The sequence below is a fragment of the Notamacropus eugenii genome, chromosome 1 (assembly GCF_028372415.1).
Source record: "Notamacropus eugenii isolate mMacEug1 chromosome 1, mMacEug1.pri_v2, whole genome shotgun sequence".
NCBI classification, from domain to species: domain Eukaryota; kingdom Metazoa; phylum Chordata; class Mammalia; order Diprotodontia; family Macropodidae; genus Notamacropus; species Notamacropus eugenii.
This window is the reverse complement of record NC_092872.1, coordinates 279971979-279998686: the sequence shown is the minus strand read 5'-3', so window position 1 is coordinate 279998686 and position 26708 is coordinate 279971979. Positions and strand designations below refer to the sequence as shown.

Genomic DNA, 26708 nt, shown 5'->3' with positions numbered 1-26708 from the left:
CCCTCCAACTCCCAGATACTGACAAAAGTTTCAACACTTACAAATAGTATCTTTCCATGTAGGAAGGTAAGCAGTTCAACTTTAGTAAGTCCTTTGTGATTTCTCTTTCCTGTTTACCTTTTCATGCTTCTCTTGATTCTTGTGTTTGAAAGACAGATTTTCTGTTCAGCTCTGGTCTTTTCATCAAGAATTCTTGAAAGTCCTCTATTTCATTGAATGATCATTTTTCCCCTGAAGTATTATACTCAGTTTTGCTGGGTATGTATGATTTTTTTTTAAAGTGCTTTAATACTACCTTTCTGCTAAATGAGACTGTCAGAACCCAAAACTATAATAGATGGTTTGATTTAACTTTAAAATTATTATTACTTTTTTTGAAGAAAAGTACCATTATGATGGGAGCCAGATGAACACATTATTTCTTGGCAAGTAATCATTAAGTCAAGCATAATACACAAATGAATTTTTAAAAATATATTCATATATATGAATATACATCATATATATGAAACATTCATATACATGATACACATTTATATATGTGAGATATTGGTTACATATGTATGTATATATATGTTTATTCATTGATATATGAATTCAATCTCTGTCTCTACATCTGAAAACCATTTTCCCCTCCCACCCCAATTAGGGCAATATAATTAATTTCCTTTGTAAATCAAAGCAACTTATTTTATGCATTTGTGTGTCAGTCCATGGGGGTTTATTAAGTATTTACCATGTGCTAGGTACTGTGCTAAATGCTGAGACTCAAAGAAAGGCAAAAACTCAGTACTAGTCCTCAAGGAGCTCATATTTTGATGGGAAACATAAAACAAATATGTACAAAGAGACAAGAGAAATGGACATAATATCTCAGTGAAGAGCTGAGATTGAAGAGGCCTGGGAAAGCCTTCCTATAGAAAGGAGTTCTGAGAAGGAGCCCATCAGCTTCCCTAGCCTTCTCAAGGAGTCCATAAGACAAAAGATGGTTAAAAATCCTTGATCTGGACAAACTCTATCAGTCTATACATGAGGAAACTGAGTCAGTGAAAGGCCAAGAGACTTGTGCATGGTCACAGAGCTGGTTAGTACCTACGACCAAAATTAGAAATCAAGGCTCCTGATTCATTGTCTTCATTAGCTGCTTCTTTAAAAAGAAAAAGCTCCATTTTTAAAAGAAAATTACCTGATTGTAGTGGGCTAAGTTCTCTTCAGGACTCCCCCAGTCATAAGCTCGGAGTATTTGTCCAATTTCATGATAAGCCTAAAATTTAAACAATAGAAAGAAACAAATACAGGAATTGGAAACAGTGTCCATCCTTGAGTCCAACAGATTAAAAGCCCACTATATGCAACATGGCTAAATGAAAATGAACATATATTATTATTCCTCCTCACATTAAAATAGAAGTTAGGGGAATATCTCTTTTAATTTTACTCAAGACAATATGTCCTAGACTAAAGTGGGGAAATTGTGGCAGGATGGGGGGAGATCTTTAAGACCCTATAGGTTTCCTTGTTGCACTGAGAAATTCAAGAGTGTATTACCTGAAAATAGACAAGCCAGGGTGCCTGAAGCTCAAGGTCCCCCAGATGACAACTGACCTTTTGATTCTTTCCTGAGGACCCCTTGGAGTTGAGGTCATCTCTAGGAAACCAGAGCTTAGGAATGGAGGAGGAAGCAAAATGTAAAAATGAAATTTTCCCTGGTCAACTCAAAACTGGAAAACCTCTTCTTTGAGATTCCATTCTAGCTCAGAGTAACTTCACAGGGTACAGATAGCTCCCTGGTGACATGGAGTGCAGGAGCAGGTTGAAAGGGCAATCAATGCCATTCTTGTAACTATAGTCAAACCTATTCTTGTCCCTGGAATAACTTCTGTCATAGGATCCCTGAGGTGTGCTGAAAATATGAAATATTTTCTAGATATAAAAGATGAAAATCCAAGAGAAACAAGTCACTTACAGCAAGCTTAGTTTCATACACAGAGAAGTTCAGCCAAGCCCCTTTGAATAGAGAGCTGCCACTAAGCACAGGGAACTAACCACATATGGCTTTTCTTGGGAGCCACCTGCATAAAGCTGGGGACTCAAAACAGACAGACAAGACACTTGTAGGGCCAAAGACTTGGTGACTATGTTGTTTTTCCAATCTTTGTGGAAGTTTTTCCAAGGAGAAGATGAAAGGAAGGACAAAGGTCTTGAATTTTGGAATCTAATAGTATTGTAAAAATGATACCTGGTGGAAATGGAGACCATTCTGTACAGATGTTCCTGCTGGGTTATGTGATATATACACATCTATTCGACTCTAGAAGGAAAAACAACAACTTATTTTGTGTACAAAGTCTACTCCGAGGACTCACAACATCATGATCTAGGGCTCTTGAAGGCTCATCAGTAGAGATCATTGTTGGACACATTCTGGCATGCTTGAAAAATCTCAAGACTAGTCCTGGTAAGAAGCTGGGTTTCTCTCTGAAGATCAATCTGGCTAAGTCTGGAGAGACTCACCACCATTTGACTGGATATTTGATCATAAGTTGTGTGACTACAGCAATCCACAATACCAAGAACTATTTCCAGTGCAAGAAGAAATGACCCTGAATAAAAGGATGAGGAAAGCACCCAGTGTATATTCTTCTCTTCTGGTACGCAGAGGAAAGTATGAAGAACAGATTAAGGATTTTAGGAGGCACTAAGCTACCAGGCATTAAGGGATATGGATAACAGGAAGATAATAACTGCATAGGAAAAATTAGAAAACATATTACAAAAGAAGGCAATCAAGAAATTACCTATTATTCCCAACACATATCCCTATTTTCATATATGTACAAAAATCTCAGCAAATAATATCCTCAATTAGTGAGAGTAATAGAAGGAAGGAGATTGTTTTTTACAAGGGACATTCAACAATAGACAACATCTTTACACAAAACCAAATACAAAATATATAGGAAATGAGATTTTTTGTTTGGGCTTCTTGTATACAAAAAAAATTTTTCATAAGATAGAATAAAAGATAGACTTAAAGCAGGCATTTGTAAACATTTTTTTTTTCGTTTCACAGGCCCATTAGGTAGTCTGATGAAGCTAAGGGATCCCCCCTCAGAGTTGTGTTTCTCGTGCATGTAATAAAGTCTATAGGATTATAAGGAAAACAAAAGTTAGTGAAATACAAAGATAATTTTTTTCCCATCCAAGATCTTTGATTCCTGGAAATTTAGTCCCAGACTCTTAAGGGGCCTCTGCCTTAAAGGGTCTCGGCCAACAAGATGTTAACCACCCACATATAAAAGCAAACAATATTCTTTGAAAGCTGTACAGAAAAAGGGGATCATTTTGCTTGATGATCCTCAGTAAGTCCTGAGCACCGTTTTAATCTGAGATGGATTGTCTGTGCATGGTGACATTTCTAGATGTTCCTTCAAATGTAGTGTAGAAGATAGATAGAAGATCCAGGATTTTACTGGTTTATTGATTTCCTGGATGAGGACATTTCTCTACAAATTTAATTGGGTACCTTATCAGAAAACTGTAGTCTTCAGGAGTTTCCTACTGATAAGCACTGACTTGTCCAGAGTCATCGATGTCAGCTAGACTAGCCCAGTGTAAACCAAAAAAGATCAAGTAAATAAGATGCAGCTTAGAAACATAGAGTCAATTGGTCATTTTTAACAAATAGGATGTGGAATGGGAAGGCAAGGAAAAGAAAAGAAGAGGAATCAGGGCAAATGCCCATAAGAACACATTTCAACAGATCCTCTCTCTTGAAGAGATAGTGTGAGATAGTGGAAAACTCACTGGGTTAGTCATTCTAGACCTGAAATTAGAATTTCACCTTGACAAAATGCAAATGCTGTGTAATTGTGAGTTATTTTTTCCTCCAGATGCCTCTTTCCTTTAGCTGAACACACAATTTCTCCCTCTCCACTTTTAGAATGAGCACTGGGTTGGGGAAGAGGTTCTTAACAGGAACATCTCCTACTTGATTTCATTTATCATTTCAAAGGGACTCACTTCAGGGCATAGGGAAGTAAATACAGGGAAGTTATTCATTAGCCAAAATAGAGTAGCAAAACCAGATGTGGTTTGACTTGGGTTTAGATTTCTACTACTGCCTCCTATACAGAATGCTTGGAGGCAGACCAGGGAGGGGGAGAGCACTGACTTTGCCTTGGCTTCTACTTAGCTTTTCTTCTCACTCAGAATTATTTGCATCCTGTGCCAGAAGGATGGAGGCCAGATGTGCCTCTTAGAGACTCACTTCTACATTGATCTGTGGGGATTCTTCTGTAGAGTCCCAGGGAATGGATTTGGGGAGCTCAGGATCCTCATAAGGGAGTAAACTTACAAGAGTCAATGACACAGGAAAATATACTTAAATTCAATCACAGGCACCAGTGATTTAACAAAAGGAATCCTAATTTGAGGTTATTGTGCCTGACTTTCATTTGATTCCTCATTAATTGATATAACTACTTATATTTTGGTAGATTGTCACTGAATCCTAGAAGATGGAAGTCAGGATAGGTAGGAGGTAGAAGACATGAAGCCTAAAGGATGGTAAGAGGTAGAAATTCAGTGGACATGAGATTTGCAAAAATGGGGGTGGAGCCAAGATGGCAGAGTAGAAGAATGGGTCTGCTGTAGTTCTTCCCCCAAAGTCCATAAAATACCTGTAAAAAATGAATCTAAACAAATTCTAGAGCAGCAAAAGCCACAAAATGACAAAGCGAAAGAGATTTTCAGCCCAAGGCAGCTGACAGGAAAGGCCTATCACACCAGGCTCAGAGCAGAGTGCAGCTCACAGAGTGGAGCCTAGCTTTGGCCACGTGGTGCAGCAGGAACAGGACTGGAGCAGATTTCAGGGCATGGAATCCAGGGTAGCAACTGTGATTCCCAGATTCCTCAACCTACAAACACCAGAGACAGTTTCAAAGGTCAGTGAGAAAGCTCTTTCAACTGGATGAGAAGGGAGCAGGGTCTGACCCTGCCTTAGCCTTGGCCCCAGGTAGCTGCAGTATCCATTTTTGGAGCCCTCAGCCTAAAGACCCTGGGGAAATCAAGTGGCTGATCTGACTCTCAGCTCTGAGTTGAAGAGGAGCACTGGAGTGCTGGAACTGGAGGCAGTTGTGGAGAGGGAATCCCACTTGCAGATCCTAGGCAGAAAAGCTTGTGGTTGCTACCAGATCAGAGCTCAGGCCAGGGGAAGAGGAAATTCCTCTCCCTTGATGTTACTACCTTGGAGGCAGTGAGAACTCACAGGTCCCTAAAGTATACCCTCCACTTGACAAAGGACTCAAAAGTCAAGTAAATAACTGGGGAAAATGCTCCCCAAAAAGGGAGAAAAATAAGACAATAGAAAGTTATTTTTTTGGTGAACAGGTATTTTCCTCCATCCTTTTGGATGAGGAAAAACAAAGCTTACCATTAGAAGAAGACATCAAAGTCAAGGCTTCTTTATCCAAAACCTCCAAAATAAATGGTCTCAGGTCATGGAAGACCTCAAAAGAGATTTTGAGAATCAAGTAAGAGAGGTGGAGGAAAAATTGGGAAGAGAAATGAGAGCAATGCAAGAAAATCAGGAAAACTGAGTCAATAGCTTGCTAAAGGAGACCTAAAACAACGCTGAAGAAAATAACACCTTTAAAAATATACTAATCCAAATGGCAAAAGAGGTCCAAAAAGCCAATGAGGAGAAGAATTCTTTAAAAAGCAGAATTAGCCAAATAGAAAAGAAGGTTCAAAAGCTCATTGAAGAAAATAGTTCTTTAAAAATTAAAATGGAGCAAATGGAAGCTAATGACTTTATAAGAAACCAAGAAATTACAAAACAAAACCAAAAGAATGAAAAACAGAAGACTGTGAAATATTTCATTGGAAAAGCAACTGACCTGGAAAATAGATTCAGGAGAGACAATGTAAAAATTCTGGGACTACCTGAAAGCCATGATCAAAAAAAAAAAAACAAAAAACAGCTTAGACATCATCTTTCATGAAATTATCAAGGAAAACTGCCCTGATATTCTAGAACCAGAGGGTAAAATAAATATTGAAAGAATTTACCAATCACCTCCTGAAAGAGATCTGAAAAGAAAAATTCCTAGGAATATTGTAGTCAAATTCCAAAGTTCCCAGGTCAAGGAGAAAATATTGCAAGCAGCCAGAAAGAAACAATTTGAGTATTGTGGAAATACAATCAGAATAACACAAGATCTAGCAGCTTCTACATTAAGGGATCGAAGGGCATGGAATATGATATTCCAGAAGTTAAAGGAACTAGGACTAAAACCAAGAATCACCTATCCAGCAAAACTGAATATAATACTTCAAGGGAAAAAATGGTCATTCAATGAAATAGAGGACTTTCAAACATTCTTGATGAAAAGACCAGAACTGAAAAGAAAATTTGACTTTCAAACACCAGAATCAAGAGAAGCATGTAAAGGTAAAGAGAAAAAAGAAATCACAAGGGACTTTCTAAAGTTGAACTGTTTACGTTCCTACATGGAAAAATCATATTTGTAACTGTTGAGACTTTTCTCAGTATTTGGGTAGTTGGAGGAATTATATACATATAGACAGTGGGCACAGGGTGAGTTGAATAGGAACAAATGATATCTAAAAAAATAAAATTTAGGTGTGAGAGAGAAATATATTGGGAGGAGAAAGGGAGAAATGGAATGGGGCAAATTATCTCTCATAAAAGAGGCAAGAAAAAGTTTTTTCAATGGAGGAGAAAAGGGGGAAGGTGAGAGGGAAAAAGTGAAGTTTATTCTCATCATATTTGGGGTAAGAAGGGAATAACACACACACTCAATTTGCTATGAAAATCTATCTTACACTATAGGAAAGTAGGGGAGAAGGGAAGAAGTGGGTTGTGGGAGGGGATGATAGAAGGGAGGGCAAATGGGAGGAAGGACTAATTAGAAATAAACACTTTTGGGAAGGGACAAGGGTAAAAGAGAGAATAGAATAAATGGGGAACAGGAATAGGATGGAAGAAAATATAGTTATTCTTTTACAACATGACTATTATGGAAGTCTTTTGCATAATTACACATTTAGACTATATTGGATTGCTTGCCTTCATAGTGGGATGTGTGGGGAGGAAGTAAGGAAGAGAAGGTGGAACTCAAAGATTTAGGAATGAATGTCAAGAATTGTTTTTGCACGCAAGTGGGAATAAGAAATACAGGTAATGGGGTATAGAATTCTATCTTGCCCTACAAGAAAAGAGAGAAGATGGGAATAAGGGAAGGGAGGGGTGTGATAGAAGAGAGGACAGATTGGGGGAAGGGGTAATCGGAATGCACGGTGTGTTGGGCTGGGTGGAGGGGAGAGATGAGGAGAAAATTTGGAACTCAAAATCTTGTGGAAATGAATGTTGAAAACTAAAATAAATAAATAAATTTGCAAAAAAAGAGATTTGCAAAAATTGCCCAGAAGTGCCAACATGATGTTCAACAGAGAGTGGAGATGGCTAGCCCTGCAGAAAAAAAAGGACAAAAGAATGGCATTAGTGAGGACACTAGTGGTCTACAGAATCAGAGTTTTGACTTAGACTAGCACTACATAAATTACTGGTTACTATTATTTGATTCTTTGAAGAGATGAGGCATAGACTAAGAGGGTTCAAGACTTAGAAGGAAGTCTTGTGCAACACTCTGGGTTTAACCATTTAATGGAGAAAAGTTTCTGTAGGTGTCTGTGGCCTATAGAACAGGGGATCTTAGGGGTCCATGGTTGGTTAGGGTTTTGAAGAGAAAACCCAAATAGCTTAGCATCACTTTCATTTTAAATGAGACAGGCCACTAATAACTAAGACAAGGAAAAGGAAACACTCATACCCTGTTTAAGTTTTCTGGATCAAACCCAAACAAACTGAAGAAGGCATTGACACAGAGGTCACCACTTATTTTCTTGTCACATATGTTCGTGGCCAGAAACTTGTTGAGGGTGGTCTCTGGTAGAAAGTCCTTGTCACCCAGTAAAGCCTGTGAAAAAACACAAACAGACACAAATAGGGAAACGACTGAAATTCAGATAGTACAATGCAATAAACCACAGCTCCCCAGCCCCACTATCCTGTGATACAATGTGCTTACTGCTGCCATTCTTGCTTATATTGGTAAGAAACACAATGTGGAGGACTCTGAGCATTATTCCCCATGAATTCCAAGACTCAGAGTCACAGAATTGGGCAGGACCTGAGAAGGGCTAAAAAGCCCCTGCCACTGTCCCTCCAAAGTGGCCATCTACCCTTGCCTGAAGGCTTCACTTATGGGGAACACCAATAAAAGAATAACCATTAAGAAAGCAGCTCCTCTGTGCCAGGCACTATGCTAAGCACTCTTACAAATATTGTCTCATTTGATCCTTACAACAACCCTGAGAGATTAGTGTTATTATTGTCCGCATTTCACAGATGAAGTAACTGAGGCAGATGGAAAAGAGTTAAGTGACCCAAAGTTACACAGCTAGTAAGTGTCTGAGGTAGGATTTGAACCCAAGTCTTCCTGATTTAAAATCCAATACTCCATCTCTATGCCCCCTTGGTGGTTCAGTGGATGGAATGCTGGATTTGGAATCAGAAAGGATGAAACTCTATCTCTGCCTCAGTTAATAGCATTGTGACACTGTGCTGGTCTTTAAGCTCTAGGTTAATTTAGAGTTAAATACTGGGTTAACCTAGGTCAGTCTTTTCTTTTCCTTTTTTTAAATTTATTTTTTTGTTTTCAGTTTTCAACAATCACTTCCATAAGTTTTAAATTTTTTCCCCTTCCCTTCCCACTCCCTCCCTGAGATGACATGCAATCTTATATGGGTTCTACAATCCATTCCTATTTAACACATTTTCACATTAGTCATGCTCGATAGAAGAATTAAAACGAATGGGAGAAATCATGAGGAAAACATTACACAAGAGAAAAGAGTCTGCTTCATTCTGTGTTCTGATTCCATGGTTCTTGATGTGGATGACATTGTGCAGAGGATGGAATGCTGAATTTGGAATCAGGAAGGATTAAATTCAACCCCTGTCTCAGTTACTACTGCTGTGCCCCTGGGCTTCTCTTTCAGCTCTGGGTTAACTTATGGGTTAAAGACTAGGTTAACCTGGGTCAGTCTTTAACTTATCATAGCCTCACTTTCTTATGTGCGAAATGAAGATGACAAGATCACCTACCTGCCAGGGTTTTTATGAGGATTAAATGAGATTATATATATGTATATATGTATGTATATATGTACATATGTATGTATGTATGTATGTATGTATGTATGCATATAGTGATTTGCAAACCTTACAGCATGATATAAATGCTAAGTATTATTATCATTAACTAGTTATTGTCTCTCTATTTCACCAAGCTGCTCCTCCTAGCAATTCAACTTTTGCCTCATGGTGTCAAGAAGAATAAATCTAATTGTCCTTCAAATTATAGAATTTCAGATATTTAAACACACTATCATGCTTCCCCTGAACATTGGTTCCTCTCTTCTCCAAGACAAATAATCTCAGTCCTTTAACTCATACTCACATAACATGATCTTCAGGCTGTTCAAGATTTGGATGGTGTCATGCGGACATCTCATTTTCTATGGGCTACATTCATTTTGGGGACATTTAGATTGGACAGAATTGCATCCCTGGAGTCAGGAAAACCTGAGTACAAATCCAGCCTCAAACACTTACTAGCTTTGTGACCCTCAATAAGTCACTTAACCCTAGTTGCCTCAATTTCCTCATCTGTAAAATGAGCTGGAGGGGGAAATAGAAAATGGTTCCAGTATATCTGCAAGAAAACCTCAAATGGAATCACAAAGAATCAGACATGACTGAAACAACTCAACAATAAAAACACTCACTTTTGGACTTCTTTGAATTCTCCATCATGCCCCCCAGTAGACTCATCATTGGGAAATTTCAGCATCTGGAAAGATCCAGTCAGTCCTGGTGTTCTCAACTAATTAACGTGCTCTGATCCTCTGATTTTGGGGTGGAAACATAAACTCCTCCATTTAAGGGACAGGATAGACATCTACTCAGACATCTCTTCATTTTCCTCCAGGCTGAGCTCATTTAGGACTTCTCTGATTTCTCCACCACACCTCCATCATGGGGGAGGATACCATCCTCTCACTTTCAGCTTTTTTTTATTTGTTTTCTTCTCCAGTTATTCTGTAAGCTCCCCTAGGATATGGACTGTCTTTGTCTTTTATATTTGTATCCCCAGTGTTTAGCACCATGACTGGCACATGGAAGTACCTAATAAATATTTATTGACTGTAGAGGAAGGCAGTTTGTACACATATGACTATGTACAAAACATGCTTACAGAAAGGATGGCATCTGGGTCTGAGCTCATGCTTTCTTTGCTCCGGCAACTGCCTGGAGAAGAAAACTTTCTACTGATGGAGGTTGGCACTTTTCTGAAGCTTATCATACAGGAGGGCTGCCCATATCTTTGAGTGGATCAGTGACTTGCCCAATATCCCCAGGCAGTATATGTTAGAGACAGGACATGAACCCAAGATATCCTGCTTTCAAGGACAGCTCTCTCTCCACTTGCCACATTGCCTATAGCTACACAGAGAAAGTACATACAAAGTGTATACAAGGTTATGGGAGGGGAGGAAGCCCTCTAGGCTGAGGAAGGCAGGGAAGGCTTCATGTCAGCAGCAGGGTTTGAAGGAAACTCAGAATTCTGAGAGGCAGAACTAAAGAGGGAGCACAGTTCAGATACTGGTGACCACTGGAGCTAAAACTGACTATTCTATATTTAGTTTAAGTAAAGAGAGAAAGATTTAACATGTCTACTTAAACAAGGTGACTCATTATTTAGTTCTTGCCCTCAGCTGGTCCTAAGAGACTGTTCCCATCCAACTTTCCCATTTTACAGATTAAGAAACCAAAGTCCAGAGAGGAAGAATGACAGATCCAAATTTATATAACTACTGAGTCTCAGAACCTGTACAAAGGAATGAATCAGACAAGTTTAACCTTAAAGTTCTCTTTGATTTTGAGATTTCTTTCATTCTGAGACAGTAAAATGGATCTAGATTCTTATGGGGAAAAGGAATGTGTTTCCCCCCATTTCTAGGTAAAATGGGCTTCCTGTGGAATTGTGTTTGGGTTCACTCATTCAGAGAGCCACACAGATGTCACCACTGCCCATGCTCTATCTCTCCACTGATCTGCTAGTCACTTCCAGTTTGTAAAGAAATTACCTACCTTTAGTGATGGCCTGGGCACCTGCAAAAGCAGGAACGTTAGGAGGCCTTTGGTGTGCTGAGTGTAAAAGACTGGAGCTAAGGCAAAAAAAACTTTGACTTCCTGAGCCAGTTTGGGTAAGGTGGAGAATGCTAGGAAACCTGAAAGACAACAGGATACTTGTTTAGACTAGGTGACCTCCTTTGTGCCCTCTAATTCTGACCAAGGACCCAATGAGTCTGGAACCAGAAACCATGAAGGAGTATTTAGCACCTTGGACAACAATCCTAGAAATCATAGTAATCCTGGTCAAAGGGAGAGTTCAAGAACTCAAACTGAGTTCAAGAATCTCCAAGTCGGACATCACAGGTCATCTAATCTTGGTCACCCTGCACACCATCTGACAAATGAGCAGCAAGTTTCTCACTAAGCATATTTCCTATCTCTTTTTTTAAGCTCCTTCAATCTTAATTTGTGACTACATGAACAAACTCCTGGTCAATTCAGTCAATTCAATCTAAAGAGCATTAATTAAGTTTTTTTAAAATAACCTTAGGGTATTTTAAAAGCAAAATATTAAGTGAAGAGAAGTGCAGGCATCTAGATGGTGCAGTGGGTAGAGAGCTGGGCCTGGAGTCCCAAAGTTGTTGATGATGAGTTCTTTCAATTATATCTGACTCTTGTGGAGCCAAGATGGTAGAGTAGAAAGACACACATATGCTAGCTGCAAACCCACAGCCCATAAAATATCTGTAAAAAAGAACTCCCAACAAATTCTGGAGCAGCAGAAGCCACAGAACAACGGAGTGGATGAGATTTCTGTTTCAGAGGGACCTGAAAACCTCTCCCAAAAGGTCCTTTGTGCTGCGGACCCGGAGCAGAGCCCAGCCCTGCCTTGGCCGCGTGGCATCGAGAGGAGCAGATCCGAGCAGGCTTCAGGGATGGAATCTCCAGCAGCCATGCGGGTCCCAAAGGTTGGTGAGAGGGTCTTCTTGGCTTGCCGAGAGGGGAGTGGGGTGCCCCCATAACTCAGGCCCCCTCAGGAGGCGGCAGAGGGGGCGGCAGCAGACCGGGGCTTCCCAAGCAGGCAGGAGCCTGGATCTATTGTTGAAGGTCTCTGCATAAACCCCCTGAGGGAACTGGGCCCCATGAGGCGGCCCTGCCCCCATCTGAGCACCTGAACTTAATCTCACACTGAATAGCAGCCCCACCCCTGCCAAAGCCCTGAGGCTGGGAAGCAGCATTTGAATCTCAGACCCCAAGCACTGGCTGGGAGGATCTGGAGGCAAAGTGGGCGTGAAGAGAATATTCAGAAGTCAAGTCACTGGCTGGGAAAATGCTCAGAAAAGGGGAAAAAAATAAGACTATAGAACGTCAATTTCTTGGTGAACAGGTATTTCCTCCCTTCCTCTCTGATGAGGAAGAACAGTGCTTACCATCAGGGAAAGACACAGAAGTCAAGGCTTCTGTATCCCAGCCCACTCAATGGGCTCAGGCCATGGCAGAACTCAAAAAGGATTTTGAAAATCAAGTTAGAGAGGTGGAGGAAAAACTGGGAAGAGAAATGAAAGACATGCAAGCAAAGCATGAAAAATTATATCTGACTCTTGGTAACTCTGTCTGGGGTTTTCTTGGGAAAGGCACTAACATGACTTGCCATTTCCTTTTCTAGATGAAGAGACTGAGACAGATAGGGCCAAGTGATTTGACTAGGATCATACAAGCTAGTAACTGTGTGAGGTCAAATTTGAACTCAGGTCCTCCTGACTCCAGGGCTGGTGTTCTATCCACTGCACCATCTAGCTTCTTAACTCAGGAAGAGATGACCACCTTGGGAGTTGGGGTTGGACATTTTTGAATTCAATCTCTTCTCAATTGAAACGAATGCTATTACCGATATCACTGATACTGTTCTAATGACACCCCAGTGGTCTAAATTTTACCTCACAGTCTCTAGACTGGTAAATCAGAGAAATTCTGTAGATGTTGCCCATAGAGATCTTGTCATTTTTAGACACCTTGCCAACTTGCAGAATTGTTTTGATTTACAATTTGCTTATTAGTGATTTGCGATAATTTTAATATGCTTTTTAATACTTTGCAATTCTTTTAAAAACTGTCTATTCATATCCTTTGACCATTTATCTACTGTACATATAGATACAAACATATACACATGTATGTATGTATTCATATCTGTATGTATGTGTGAATATTTACTTCTATATCTTGGGTACCAAACCTTTATCAGAGAAATTTGATACAAAGGTTTGTTTTTTGTTTTTTGTTGGTTTTTTTTTTTTTACCATCCATCCACTCTCGCTTTTATCTCAGATGCATTAATCACATCAGTGTAAAAGCTTGTCTATTTCATATAATAAAAGTTATCAAATTGATATTTTGTTATTGTCTCTATCCTTTGGTTACAAGTACATCTCCTACTCATAGCTGTGACAGGTATATCATCAGTTTCTCCTCTGGGTTTTTTCATGTTCTGATCTTTAATATTAAGATCACACATATCTGTATATAATGCATTATGCAGTTTGATATAAGATGTTACTCTAAGCCTAATTTCTGTCAGATAGCTTTCTAGGCCTCTAAATATCTTTGGCAAAGGTTTTGACAAAGCCAAACTGTTCTTATAAATGATATAGGGAGTTATGACTAGTTTAATGATTCAACCAAAACAACGTCACCAATCAATCAAGAAACATTTAATCAGTTCTTCCTATGAGTCAGGCATGGGATGGGCACTGGGAATACGGATGAAAATGAAACAGCCCCTGTCCTCTATTGGGGGAAGATAGTATACACACACATGTGTAGATATATATATGTATGTCTATGTGTGTGCATGTATGTGTGTATGTTTCTACATACATGTGTATGTATTATATATAGACAAAAGACTCATAGCATAAAATGAGAGATCAGCATAAAAAGGATAGCACTAGCAACTACAATGGAATGGAATATAGTTAGAGCTATGCTTTAGGTCAATCCCTTCAGTTACTATGTACAGGATGGCTTGGTGAGGGGACAGCTTATGGATGAGGTGAAACATCATAAGACTGTTGCAATAGCCTTGGCAAGAACTGATAAGAGTTTGATTTAAGGGGTTGGGTGGGCAAGTCCAGAGAAGGGCATTTAGGGGAGACATGATGTGAAGTTAGAAACAAGAGTTGGAAATTGGATATTTGGATTAAGGAAGAGTGAAGAATAGAAAATAAAAATGAAATTTTCATGCCCTTGGGATTCTGGAAAGATAGTGGCATCCCTGACAGCAATAGAGAGGCACAGAAAAGAGGTTAGTCTGGGACAAGAGATAAGGATCATATTTTGATGACATTGACTGTAAGATGCCTGTAGGACTCCCAGGATGAACAGTTGAATGAGTTTGATGATATTAGCTCTGCAGTCAGGGGAAAGAAAAAGGCTAGAGAGGTATATCTGGGAGAGATATGTCTTAGTCCATGGCAGCTGATGAAATCACTCAGTGAGCAGGAATGAGAAAAGAGAACATGGGGAGCTTTAGGGAACATCCACATTTAGGGTCTTTGATGTAGAAGAAGATTCAGCACAGGACATAAAGAAGCAGTGAGAAAGCTAAGAGATAACAAAAAGAGAGGAGTAGCACAAAAACCCAAAGAAATCAAGAAGACTGAGAAAAGGCCATTGAACTGGTCAGTTGTGAAATCAATAAGCAACTGGCAACTGTGGCTCAAAAAATAGAAGTCCACAAGTACAATGTATGTGATATGTAACTCAATCTAAAAAAAACTCTTGAGAATTGTGCCAGAATAAAAATTCAGTGGGAAGCAACAGTTTGTCCTGGCCAGCAGGAAACAAGAGAAGCTAATTATAATAAGGCAATCTTAGAATGCATTGGGAGCTTAGAATCAGACACTAGGAATAAAATAACAACATAATTCTCTGCCCTTGTCAGATTACGCATAGAGTCATGTTGTCATTTGTGATACCACATCATGGAAAGGGAATGCATAATCTGAAGAGTGCCCAGTAAAGAGTGACCAGGATGACAAAGGGCCTTGTGATGATCCTTCATGAATAGTGGCAGGAGGCTATTAGTCTGGAAAAGCTGAGGGGAGATGTGACAGACGTCTCCAAGTATAGGAATGACTTTCATATAGAAAGGGGATGGTTGTTGTTCAATCATTTTTTAATCATGGGTGACTCTTTGTGACCCCATTTGGAGTATTCTTGGCAAAGATACTGCAGTAGTTTATCATTACCTTCTCCAGTTCATTTTGAAAATGAGGAAACTGAGGCAAACAGGGTTAAGTCATTTGCCCAGGGCCAAAGTATCTGAGGCCAGATTTGAACTCATGAAGATGAGCCTTCCTGATACCATGCAGTGCACTCTATCTACTGTGCCATTTGTATGCCCTAGAAAAGGCATTAGACCTCTTTTACTTAGCTTCATAAAATACAAGCGGGAGCGCTGACAATTGATCACCTGTTTGAAAGTCTACAATGTAGAAGAACTTGCTACCTCATGCATCAGTCTCATTCTCCATGCAGAGAGGTATGTTGTTTAGGAAGTTTTCCAAAGTCACTCAAATCTTATTTTTCTATACTTTCTATATTTTGATCCTTCTTCCACCCTCTGGGGCCAAGCTTGCACACCAGACTCTCCAGAAACCAGAAGATAGTGAATGTGATCTATCCCTCCTCTTATTGCCTGCCACTTCCACCCTCCTCCATTTTCCCTTCTCCAGGCTCACAGCTAGGACCCAGTAACAGGTGCAGTACTCATTCTTTTCACCAAAAAAACTTGGATTTCAAGGGGAGACAAGGTTGAAGTTCTCAGACCCCCATCAGTCTAAACATACCAATCAGGGTGCCTTGAGAATGGCCCACATAAAATATCTTCTGCCCAGTTTTTTTCACAACGTAGTCAATTGAGGCTGGAAGGTCATATAGAGCCAATTCATCGAAACTGACAAAAGACAAACAAAAACCACAAAGTCAGATGGACATCAGGGCTATGATGTCAACACATGACTAATTACACATTTTCTTGTCTTACATGAATACAGAATGAAATTCTTGTAGTTCAAGCATCTCTATGTCCAGTGTTCAAACAGATATGTCAGACATATGCTAGGAAAACACCCCAAGTAGCCAGAACCAGATTAAAATGTCATTGGGAAAACTTACTAAAATAAATGAAAATACAATAGAACATAGATAATGTTAACTTGTTTTCTAAGTCAATATGTGACTATAGGGATCCATTTTACTGAGTTTAGTTCCATTGACCTACACATCTGAAATTAAGGCAAAGTGTCAAAGAAAAGGAGACACCAGGATAGAATTCATCAGGATTGGATGATTTTCCAGGCAAATCTATGAAAGAATTATCACTAAGTGAAACTACATAAAGATGAGATTTCACCCTCTGGTATTATTTGATTGAAAGCTCATAGGAACATAAAACCCACATTTGAGCCTTTTCCTACCTGAAAGCCCAGTATTGTGTGGAATTTGTTGACAAAAAGGCATGTTTCAGGGAATAGGTACTCCCCCTGCTATTTCCCATCCATACATCAAAACCTGCATCTGCTAGAATGAAGCCCAAGCTGTTGTTGGGAAGGTTGGAGACCCAGGCTGTAGATGTTCCCAAAAATCCATGCTGCAAAAATACAACAGGCCGCTGAGCTGAAAGGGAAACATGAACACTCACAACCAAATTTTTGCCACATTGACATTGAAAATCTCTCCTTGGAAACTATGCCAAAAGTTCATAAAACCATGCATACCCTTTGATCAAGAAATACCACAATGAGGAAAAGTACCTATGTGTACAAAAATATCTATAGCAGCTCTTTTTCTGGTGACAAAGAATTGGAAATTGAGTAATACCCAACAATTTGGGAATGGCTGAACAAGTTGCTATATAAGTTTGTGACAAAATATGGTTGTGTTTTAAGAAATGATGAGTAGAATGCTCTCAGAAATGCATGGGAAGACTTATATGAATTGATGCAAAGTGAAATGAGCAGAAGCAGCAAAAGAATATACACATTAACAGCTATATTATTTGATGATCTACTATGGATAACTTTAGTAATAATAATTTCTCAGCAATACAGGGATCCAAGACAATTCTCTAGGACTTATGATGAAAGGTGCTTTCCATCTCCAGAGAAATAACTAGTGGAAGGTGAATGCAGATTGAAGATACTTTTTCTTTACTTTCTTTGTTTTTGTTGGGGTTTTTTGTCTGTGTTTTCTTTCACAGAATGATTTATATGGAAATGTGTTTTGCATGAATACACACAAATAACCTATATCAAATTGTTTGCTTTCTCAATGAGGGTGTGGGTAATAGAGGTAGGAAGAGAATTTAGAACTCAAAATTTGAAAATAAGTTAAAATTGTTTTATATGTAAATTGGGAAAAATGAAATCATAAATAAAATTTGAAAAAAAAAATCTCCCTTTGGATCTGTGAACTTTGGATTCCCAAGGAAGTGTAGAGATCACAGGACCTATTAATTAGGTTTATAGCCAGGCATCAGAAGAAAAAAGGTGACATTTTGTTTAAAAGTATGTTTCCTGAGCTCTGCATTTCCAGACTAAACTTTAGAAGGATGGATTCCCTTAGTGTGATTTTTATCACCATGTAATCCAATGTTCCCATATGAATGAAGCATGTTAGTTTGTACTCCGCTTACTCAGAAACAGGCATATGGAAATCAATAACTATTCTAAAGTAAGTGAAGTGACCAAGGAGACTTTCCTCTAAAATTCTAGCCACACAAAAATTAAAAATCAAATAAAACAGAGTTTCTACATGTAGATCTGAAAGGACTTTTGACCCTAACTTAATGAATATAATACTAAAAAGCAATTTGTATTCTTTATCTGATTTGATTCTCACAACCCTGTAAGGTAGGGTTTTTTAATTATCCCCATTTCATAGATGAGTGACCTGAGACAGAAAATGATTAAATGATTTGCCCAGTATCACATAGTTACTAAGTATCTGAGAGAGGATTCAAATTCAGGTCTATCCTGACTCACAGTCCATATAGCTCCTATACCTCCTAATTACCCCATTTTCAAGGAAAATAAGGCACAGGGAAGAGAATGGATGGATATAAGGCCACCCAACTTGTTAGTGCTGAATCTGGGACTAGAACTCTAATTCTATGCCTTACTGCCCAAGGGCTACCAAATTCTGTTAGCTGTAGGAAATAATTCTTTCTGCCTAGAAGGGCTTCCACTTGGTCACAGACCCTAGCCTTCAGGGAAATGGGAAATTCAAGAAGCATGAACTAAAAGAAATGCAGGAGAGGCTATCTGGGTGAAATGAGTTACTCAACTTGTACCGGCTCATTTGTCAGTTCTGTCTCCCGAGTGTCTGCTGAGTGTCCAGTCAGCAGCCTGGCTCAGAGTTGGGTGCTCTAGGCTATCAAAGAAATATTAGGCATGCTCCCAGAGGCATAGGCAAAAACCAGCCATTGTCAACAGAAAAGACTTGTCAGCCACCCTTACCAAGAGAAGCCAGTAGCACCTGGAGAATCAGCACACCACACACTTTGAATGGTCACCCACCATTCAGTGCATTGAATCTCATTGTCAGGTCCTTCTGTGACCAGGGTGCCATAGAGATTGGTAAATCTGATTCTCTGAAACAATGAGGTTGCTAACCCTTCCCATGCTTCAGCTGTCCTCAAAATCCTTCTCCTGATCTGGGTTTCCCTAAGGGAAGACAAGGCCTTCAGCTGAGAGAAATTTCTTGATATTGGAATGTGGGATGGGACTTTAGGTTAGTCAGCATGAATCTCCCATTGAAAAGAGAAGACCAAGGCTCTGAAACAAGTGGTTTGCACAAGGTACTAGTCAACAAAAGGGCTGGAATTCAAACCCACTCATGTCCTTGTACTCTAAACCTAGGTCTCTTTGACTTGACAAATACCTGATGCATTATTGCCCTTTCTTCCGTAGGGAATTCTTACAAGGGTGAGTATATATGAATCCTTGGTTTCAACTTCATATTCTTCAACCGGGTATTGCCAGTGAAGAATCATCTGACTCTGTTTGGAAAAAAAGTGCATTTAGTTCAGTGTATTGGCACATCCATTTTTATGGTTATATTTCCCAAATAAACACATGACTTCTCTACTGTATTATTGCTCAAACTCTTAGCTTTTCAACACTTTGAATCTTAGATACACCAATGATTTGAGTGATTTTTCCTAATAAGAATAAAACTTACAACATTCAATTCAACTTCAGGATTCCCAGGTCTGTCAATATCTTGGAAAATACATTCTGTTCCCAGTACCTGGATCATAAACACCGTGATGACAAGCCTCCACATTTTATTTCCACCTGCAACATGGAAATTAGTGGCACTGCATAAGCTCTGCCAACATCAGTGGTCTTAAATCATAGATTAAAATGCACAAGTAAACAATAGAAAACCAGAATAAATTCTTAGGACTGTAGACTTAGATATAAAAGAAACCTTAGAAGACATCTTGTCCCGGGTCTGTCCCCAGGACCTTCGAGTGAGACTCTCCCTTCGGTGGGCACCGCTTCGGACGTCTCCGGACCCACCCCCGGGGGACACGGTGGCAGGCAATAATCAGGCAATGCGCAGGAGGTTCATAGCTTTATTGCATGGAGGAGTCCCCCGAGCAGTTTAGGGCGTTGTCTTAAATAGGGAAGTTCTCCCGGGCGGCCATCCTAACCCGCCCCGAGGGCGAGGCCTACCACCCGATTGGATCCAGCCCACCCAACCAATCCTGTGGGTCCACAACTCCTTCTTGGGAGCCGTGTCTCCCTCGGATTGGTGGGCTGCCACTCCCGGGGAGGCCCCTATCCGCCCAGGCGCCTAGGACCGACCCCCGTCAACATCTCTTCCACATTATCAGTGGAGGGACATAGAAACTGAGGCCTAAAGAGACAGATTTTCTCAATATCACGAAGGTTGAAAATGGCTGACACCATGATTCAAATTCAGGTTACTTGAAGAACCCAATTGCAGTAATTCTACCTCCTCAAATTTTGCTTTCAGCACCCAAGGCAGATAGCACACTCATGGTTTTTTTTGTTGTTTTTTTTTCCGGTAATCCTCAAGCCAAGACCATTAGCACTGGTTTGGGGGGAGGGGGAGTGTGGAATAGATTGAGAATGAAGTGCAGCTTTTGAGAATTGAAGAGATGGTTCAACTGGGATACCTGCATGCTGTGGTGTTGGGGGTTTGGTTCAAGAAAAACTAGACAGTGAACTCCTTGAGAAGGGAGGAAAAATGACCTGGAGGACAGGAGATGATGGCTTATAATAAAGACTGAATAGAGTATTAGAAGCAAATGGAATAGATCTCAAATGAGATAAGAGAGCATCTAGATGTGGCAACAAAGACTAAGGAGGATGAATACTCCTCCTCCAGGACCAGTATAAGGGTTGGGGTAGGGATTAGACAGATCAATTGAGAGAGATGGAGAGGGAAAGGGAAGCAGAGTGAGAAGGTGTATATATGCAATATGTCCTCATGACCATGGATGGAGCACATTCTAGGGAAGCAAGGTTTCTGTGATTGTAGAAGATGAAAAAATAATGAGAGCAAAAGATTGGATACAAAGGTTAGCTTGACAACAATGAAATGAGGAATCCAATCCATCTTCAATTAACAAGTATTTATTAATCATGTTATGTACCAAACGCTATTGCTAGATTGTGGGGGTACAAATACAAAAAATGAAACAAACCGTTGTCTTCAAAAGTCCTATGTTGTAATGCTATGAGTCTCCCCCCCCCCCCTGTTTCTTTCTCTGTGTGTGTCCCTCTCTGTGTGTCTATCAGTGAGTGTGTTTGTGTGTGTGTGTGTGTATGTGTGTGTGTTGAGGGAAGGGGTGGTGGACAAGGGTTTTCAATAGCCATATAGACCAAAAAACAAAAAGGCTAGATTGCTTGCAGGCTGAGTTAAGCACTCAAAGCTAAAAAGAAGAGCTCTTACTTTCCCTAAGGCTCTTGATAGAGTATGATCTCTATTTAAGAGAAATGATATTGGCAGCCATCTATAGAGACTGCTGCAATGAGACAGGGTTTGATGCAGGGAGAACAATCAGGAGCTGTTTCAATAACCAAGGCAGCAGGTGATGACAAGCCCAATGAAGGGGGGTTGCTGTGAGTGGAGAGGAGGGACGGGGTGACAAAAATGCAATAAAGGCATAAATGACAAGATCTGGCAGCTGCTTGGCTGTATGGAATAGGGGAAAGTGGGAAGTCAAAGTTCCTGCTGAGTTATGAACCAGGGAGAGCAACAGGCTAGCTGTACCATAGAAGAAAAGTTTGGAAGAGAAGTTGGGTTAGGGAAGGATAGTCTCTATAACAGACCTTAACTCTGGATATTTCCCAAGTGTCAGTCCTAGGCTCTTTTCTCTACTCCCTTTCTATATACTCTCCACAAACTCATCAGCTCCCACAGCTTTAATTCTCTGTGTAAGTGACCCCCAGTTCTCCATGTTCAGCCCCAGCTTCACCCCTCAATTAGTGTTTACTGAATTGAATCAACTGATCCAATCTTCCCATTTTATAGATGAAAAAGTTGGGGACTAAAGAAGCCAAGTGACTGGGCCAAGGATATTGATCTACTCAGTAGCAAAGTGTCACGTCATGGGATCTAAGAACCATAGCTCTAGAGCTAGAAGAGTCCAGCCATCCATTCCCATTTTACAGATAAGAAAAATGAGATTCATGGAAATTAAATGGTTTGTCCAAGATCACATAGGTAGTGCCAGAGGTGGGATCTGAACCTTCTTCTTCTGATAACAAAGTGGACCATTACTACTTTTTTCCACAGTGCCGCCAGTTTTAGCATCCTTGGTCACTACTTTTGTTCTCTACATTAATTTCATCTTTTTAAACCTAATTTCAATTCAGTTTTAGGAAATTTATTTTTTTCTGGATTGCATAGGGATGAGTAGCACATCATACAATCTATGGTTTGCACATAGGAGCAATCACTGATTTAATTTGATGTAATTTTTTTTTTCCTGTGCTACCTAAAGAAATAAAATGTCCTGATAGGGTCCCATGGAGCATGCATGGTGTTTGGGGCTTACCTTAGTAGAACTTTCTTGCTGTAGAAAAAGAATTTCCAGTTGGAATCTCCTCAGCAGCCCCTTGGGAGCCTCTGATGACTTTAAATTGGAAGATGCTTAGGCTCAAAGGAGCAGAACATACCAAATGGTAGAACAGAAACCTGAGGAAAGAGATAAAAGAAAGGTTAAATGGTATATTTATCAATGCACCTCAGAGTGGAAAATCCATTTGTCCCAAGTTCCTCTCACTTGAACAATCTGACAGTTCCTCAGTAACTATACCTCAGACAAGACACTAAATACTCTGGTGGGAGGTCACATGGACACACCAGCAGGGAATGCAAACTTTCTTCTGCTTCTCAAGGCACAAGAAAGTGAGCCATGAAATTAAAAGAAATGGAGCAGCAATACTTTGAAATATTTACCTGTTATTTGTTCTGTGAGTCAACTTAGAAAGCTACACCCTTCTTCATCCCTTTTTCCCCTCAGGCTTGGAAAGGAGATTGGATTTATGTTCCCTTTGGCATGTTCTTTATCTGTTTTACCCTTCTCTTTGCCCTAGGCTCCTGGAACAAAACTCCTAGTAATCTCAGCTTTTACCCACAGGTTGATTCTCAGATTAGTCTTTGGCAACATAATCCAAATAGACAGGTAAGTGGCACAATGGATAATGTGCCAGGCCTGAAGCCAGGAAGACTCATCTTCCTCAGTTCAAATATGGCTGCAAACATTTACTAGCTACGTGACCCTCCAAGTTACTTAACCCTGTTAGACTCAGTTTCCTCATCTGCAAAATGAGTTGGAGAAAGAAATGGCAAACTACTCCAATATCTCTTCCAGGGAAAACCCAAGTGGGGTCACAAAGTGTCAGACGTGACAGAAATGACTGAACTACAGGCTCTTGATAACATTTCTTCTAACCACAGTTAAGGATTAGGGTTTTATTTTTACTTTTTTCAGTGCACCAGGGATTAGGAAAGTTTGGGGTTTATTTAGGTTGGGATCCAGTAGTTGGTTTTCTCCAAGGAGTGGGGTGGTTTAGAGTACCAGTTTCGCCCCAGAGATTGGAGAGGTTTAGGTCTGGATTTTAATTCCCCAAGGTGAAGGGCCTTCCTCTAACAAAGGGAGGGGGGTTGCTTTTTCCTCCTGGAAATTTTATATTTCCCCCATGGATTTGGGGAAGTTTATGGTTAAATTTTGTTCTCCCCAGGGATTGGGGTGCTTTAAGTTTACATTGTTTACACCAGGAATTGGAGCAATTTAGGTTTGAACCCACTCTAGGGATTGGAGAAGTTTATGGATGGATTCAGTTTTTCTAGGCGATTTAAATTTAGGTTTGACTCTGGGATTGGGGAAGTGTAGGCTTAAATTGAGCTTGTCCCTGTGAGTGGGGTGGTCTAAGATTAGTTTTTCCCCAGGGGTGGAAAGGAATTATGGGTTCCTCTATGCTATTCCCCCTTGGAAAAGGTTCTTTTGGCAAGAACCAGGGGAATGGCCTGCTAGAAAATTGACACGCTCTTACAATTTTTATTGGTCTGAAAACAGGTGTAGCATTCCATATACAAGTGGAAAAAACTCTCAAATTAGGTTAAATAAAAATACAAATGGATCTCCAAATTGGTCTGAATAGGGGACTTTCAATTACAATTGAAAACCTGTGCACACTTTTTCTGTCTCATAATTTATGTTATGTGTTTTTGTGTCTCTCTAAAATGTGGGAAAAAATTTTGTCTTTTGTCCTGTTTGTGTTTTTTGGAGATTGGGTTGCCTTGAAAAATTTCTAAAAGAGAAAGTGCAACCAGCTAGCAAAAGTTCTACAATATGGTACAAAAGCAGTTTAGAATGCTAGGCAAGATGAAGAAGTTTTATACTTGATGTAGTTGTGCTGATAAATATGACTAACTCCCAGGTTAGGCTTTCAGCAGGAGATTAGGTTATAAGAAAAGAGAAAAAAGCCCTGGAGAATACTTTTTTCCCATTATTTCAGCCTTGGGCCCATTTAGAACCAGAGAAATAAAGTCAGATAATCAAAGTTTAGAGAATTGATAAATCTTAGTAGATTTAGTGGTTTTTATATTAAAAAGTTTCAATATTAATTGCTTTGAGAGAACTATTTGGATTTTGCATAATTCCAAGAATTTAGCCTTTTCTGAAATATCTTAATGAGTTTGGGGGTACTATTCTGGAAAAATTGTTACTAAAAATAAAAATTAAAAATTAAAAATAAGCATTAAATTCCACAAAAATTTCAGGGGAGAAGAGAACTTGAAAAGATTGTTCCCCTGAAGACTGATAGAGCTATTGTTTTAGTGTAATGAAGGAAGGCAACTACTTTGAAAGTATCCCAGAGTGATACAGGGGGGAAAGGCACACAGTTTGCAGGTTACAATTTATATGAAACTGGTTAAGCCTTGCTTTTGATACCTGATGATTACATCATTGGTTGTCAGATATGAACCACACTTGGAATCAAAGATAAAGAAGGTTTTCACCTGTTGTGATATATGAAAGGTTTTAACTATGTACCTCCTTTTCCTTTCATAGAAAATTTCTATAATCAGGCAGGTGAGCTGTAGAAGTTTTGTATATACAATAATAAATCTGTTAATCATTATATTGATGTTGGAACATCTTTAAGCTGCTATGAGAGAATCCAAATATGAAAAAAACTTACAATTTTATCTATATTTATGATCAAATTATAACATAGAGATGATTTTCCCCAAAAGTGTGGGATTAGAAAAGCAATTAGAAAAGGTGTAATATAAAAAATTTTCTGGTTAAATGGAATGGTAAATTTTGAGAAAGCAATAGGATTAGACTTTATTCCTCTAAGACTTACATACATAGGCATATGCTTCGCTTCCAAATGTATCTAGTATGGAAATTTAGGCTTTGATTGTTTTAGTAATAAATTCTCAAATTTTTATTAAGGATTTACATAGAAAATTTTATTAATAGTTGCAAAGAAAGAGAAATGATCCCCCCAATTTAAAGTTGTTTTCTAGTAATATTAACAACAGAAGAGTTCATTTCAAATTTAGAACCTCATGAATTTTAAAAGATTCTTATATCAGGTAAAGATATTAGGTAAAGGGGAGGGCACCAAGATGGTGGAGTGAGAGCAACTACTCACCTAAGCTCTAAGACAAAATACTTCAGATACCACTAAAAAGAGAGTCAGAATGGATTTTGGAGAGGCAGAATCCAATAAGAGAAAGACTGTGGCAGAGTTCCAGGCCAGGACAGACTGAAAGGTCGATGGGAAGGTTCCATTGCTTGGGGCTAGAGGAGCACACAGCACACAGGCTGTCCCAGCATGTCTCTGCTGCAGCAAGGCCAATCAGGAAGCCCTGGGCAGTCTGAAGTGGCAGATACACTGTGGATTCTCAAACATATCAACTCAGGATGAAAGTCCAGAGGAATTGAGGGAGACAGAAGCACAGAAACCCAGGTAATTTCAGCAGCTGCTCCTGAGACTATAAGCCCATATATTAAATGACTGTAAGTCACCAACTTGAACTTCCTCAAGCCAAGATGGCGGAGTGATTAGTAATTGTTGTCTTCCTCCCCTTGTTGAACTTGAAGAGCCCAGAGAATATCTCCCCAGGAAAAATCCTGGATCAGTGGGATCAGCCAAAGGGGTAAACAATCTCTTAGGCCATAAGGCTAGAAAAATCACTAAAGGGGATCTCTCTTGCTGTGGCTGAAGGGGACCAGTGCACGACTGGAGCTGTCCCAGAAAACCCCACCTCAGCAAACTGGAGGAAGATCCTGAGCCCCAGGGAGGTGGAGCCCACAACCACCAACACCAGGGTGACTCAGCACGCCAGGGGAATTGAAAGAACACTAGCGTAGACAGGTCCACCAAATGCTGAGTTTGACTATGCTCTAGCTCAGCAAAGGGAGACCTCCTGTGGCCAGATCACCACTCCCCTACACGAAATGCAGCTAGCTCCAGGGTAACTCCTGAGAAACCCAGAATGACATCAGCTGGCCTCTGCTTTCAAATACCAACCAGCTCAGCACCAAGTAAGCTGCAGTATTTTAGCTTCCAGCTGAAAGCACCAGAGGCCACAACAAACAAAACCTCAAGTTCAAGACATAAGAACTATGGGACAGAGCCCCCTGGACCCCAGAGGCAGAGACCTACTTTCAAAGTCAGGAAAAGGGTAATCATCATGAGTAAGAAGCAAAGCAGAAAAGACCACAGAATCTTTCTATGGGGACAAGGACCAAAACACAAACACCAAAGAGGTCAGAATTGAAACTGTACTCCCATCTGAAACTTCAGAAGGGAATATGAACTGGTCACAAGACCAAAGAGCATTCTTGGAACAGCTCAGGAAGAATTTTAAAAGCCAAATTAGAGAAATAGAGGAGAAACTGGTGAATGATTTCAAA

At 39.8% G+C, this 26708-nt stretch overlaps 1 protein-coding gene across 4 annotated transcripts in view; it reads right to left on the bottom strand.

Annotated features, from left to right (window-relative positions):
• The window catches only part of LOC140517582 (gastric triacylglycerol lipase-like), a 40978-nt gene that overhangs the window by 1432 nt on the left and 12838 nt on the right, over positions 1-26708 (bottom strand). For 3 of the 4 annotated variants that reach the window (XM_072628957.1, XM_072628960.1, XM_072628959.1), the window contains 9 exons: positions 22326-22465; positions 19472-19587; positions 19172-19289; positions 16708-16906; positions 16078-16184; positions 11243-11382; positions 7857-8003; positions 2240-2311; positions 1187-1264 (listed from right to left, as the gene is read on the bottom strand). In XM_072628957.1, coding sequence (XP_072485058.1) covers positions 1187-1264; positions 2240-2311; positions 7857-8003; positions 11243-11382; positions 16078-16184; positions 16708-16906; positions 19172-19289; positions 19472-19576 — 966 coding nt within the window. In that variant the 5' untranslated portion in view covers positions 19577-19587; positions 22326-22465. Of the gene's footprint in view, positions 1-1186; positions 1265-2239; positions 2312-7856; positions 8004-11242; positions 11383-16077; positions 16185-16707; positions 16907-19171; positions 19290-19471; positions 19588-22325; positions 22466-25440; positions 26186-26708 lie in introns of those variants that run through there. The other variant, XM_072628961.1, reaches the window with a different exon arrangement.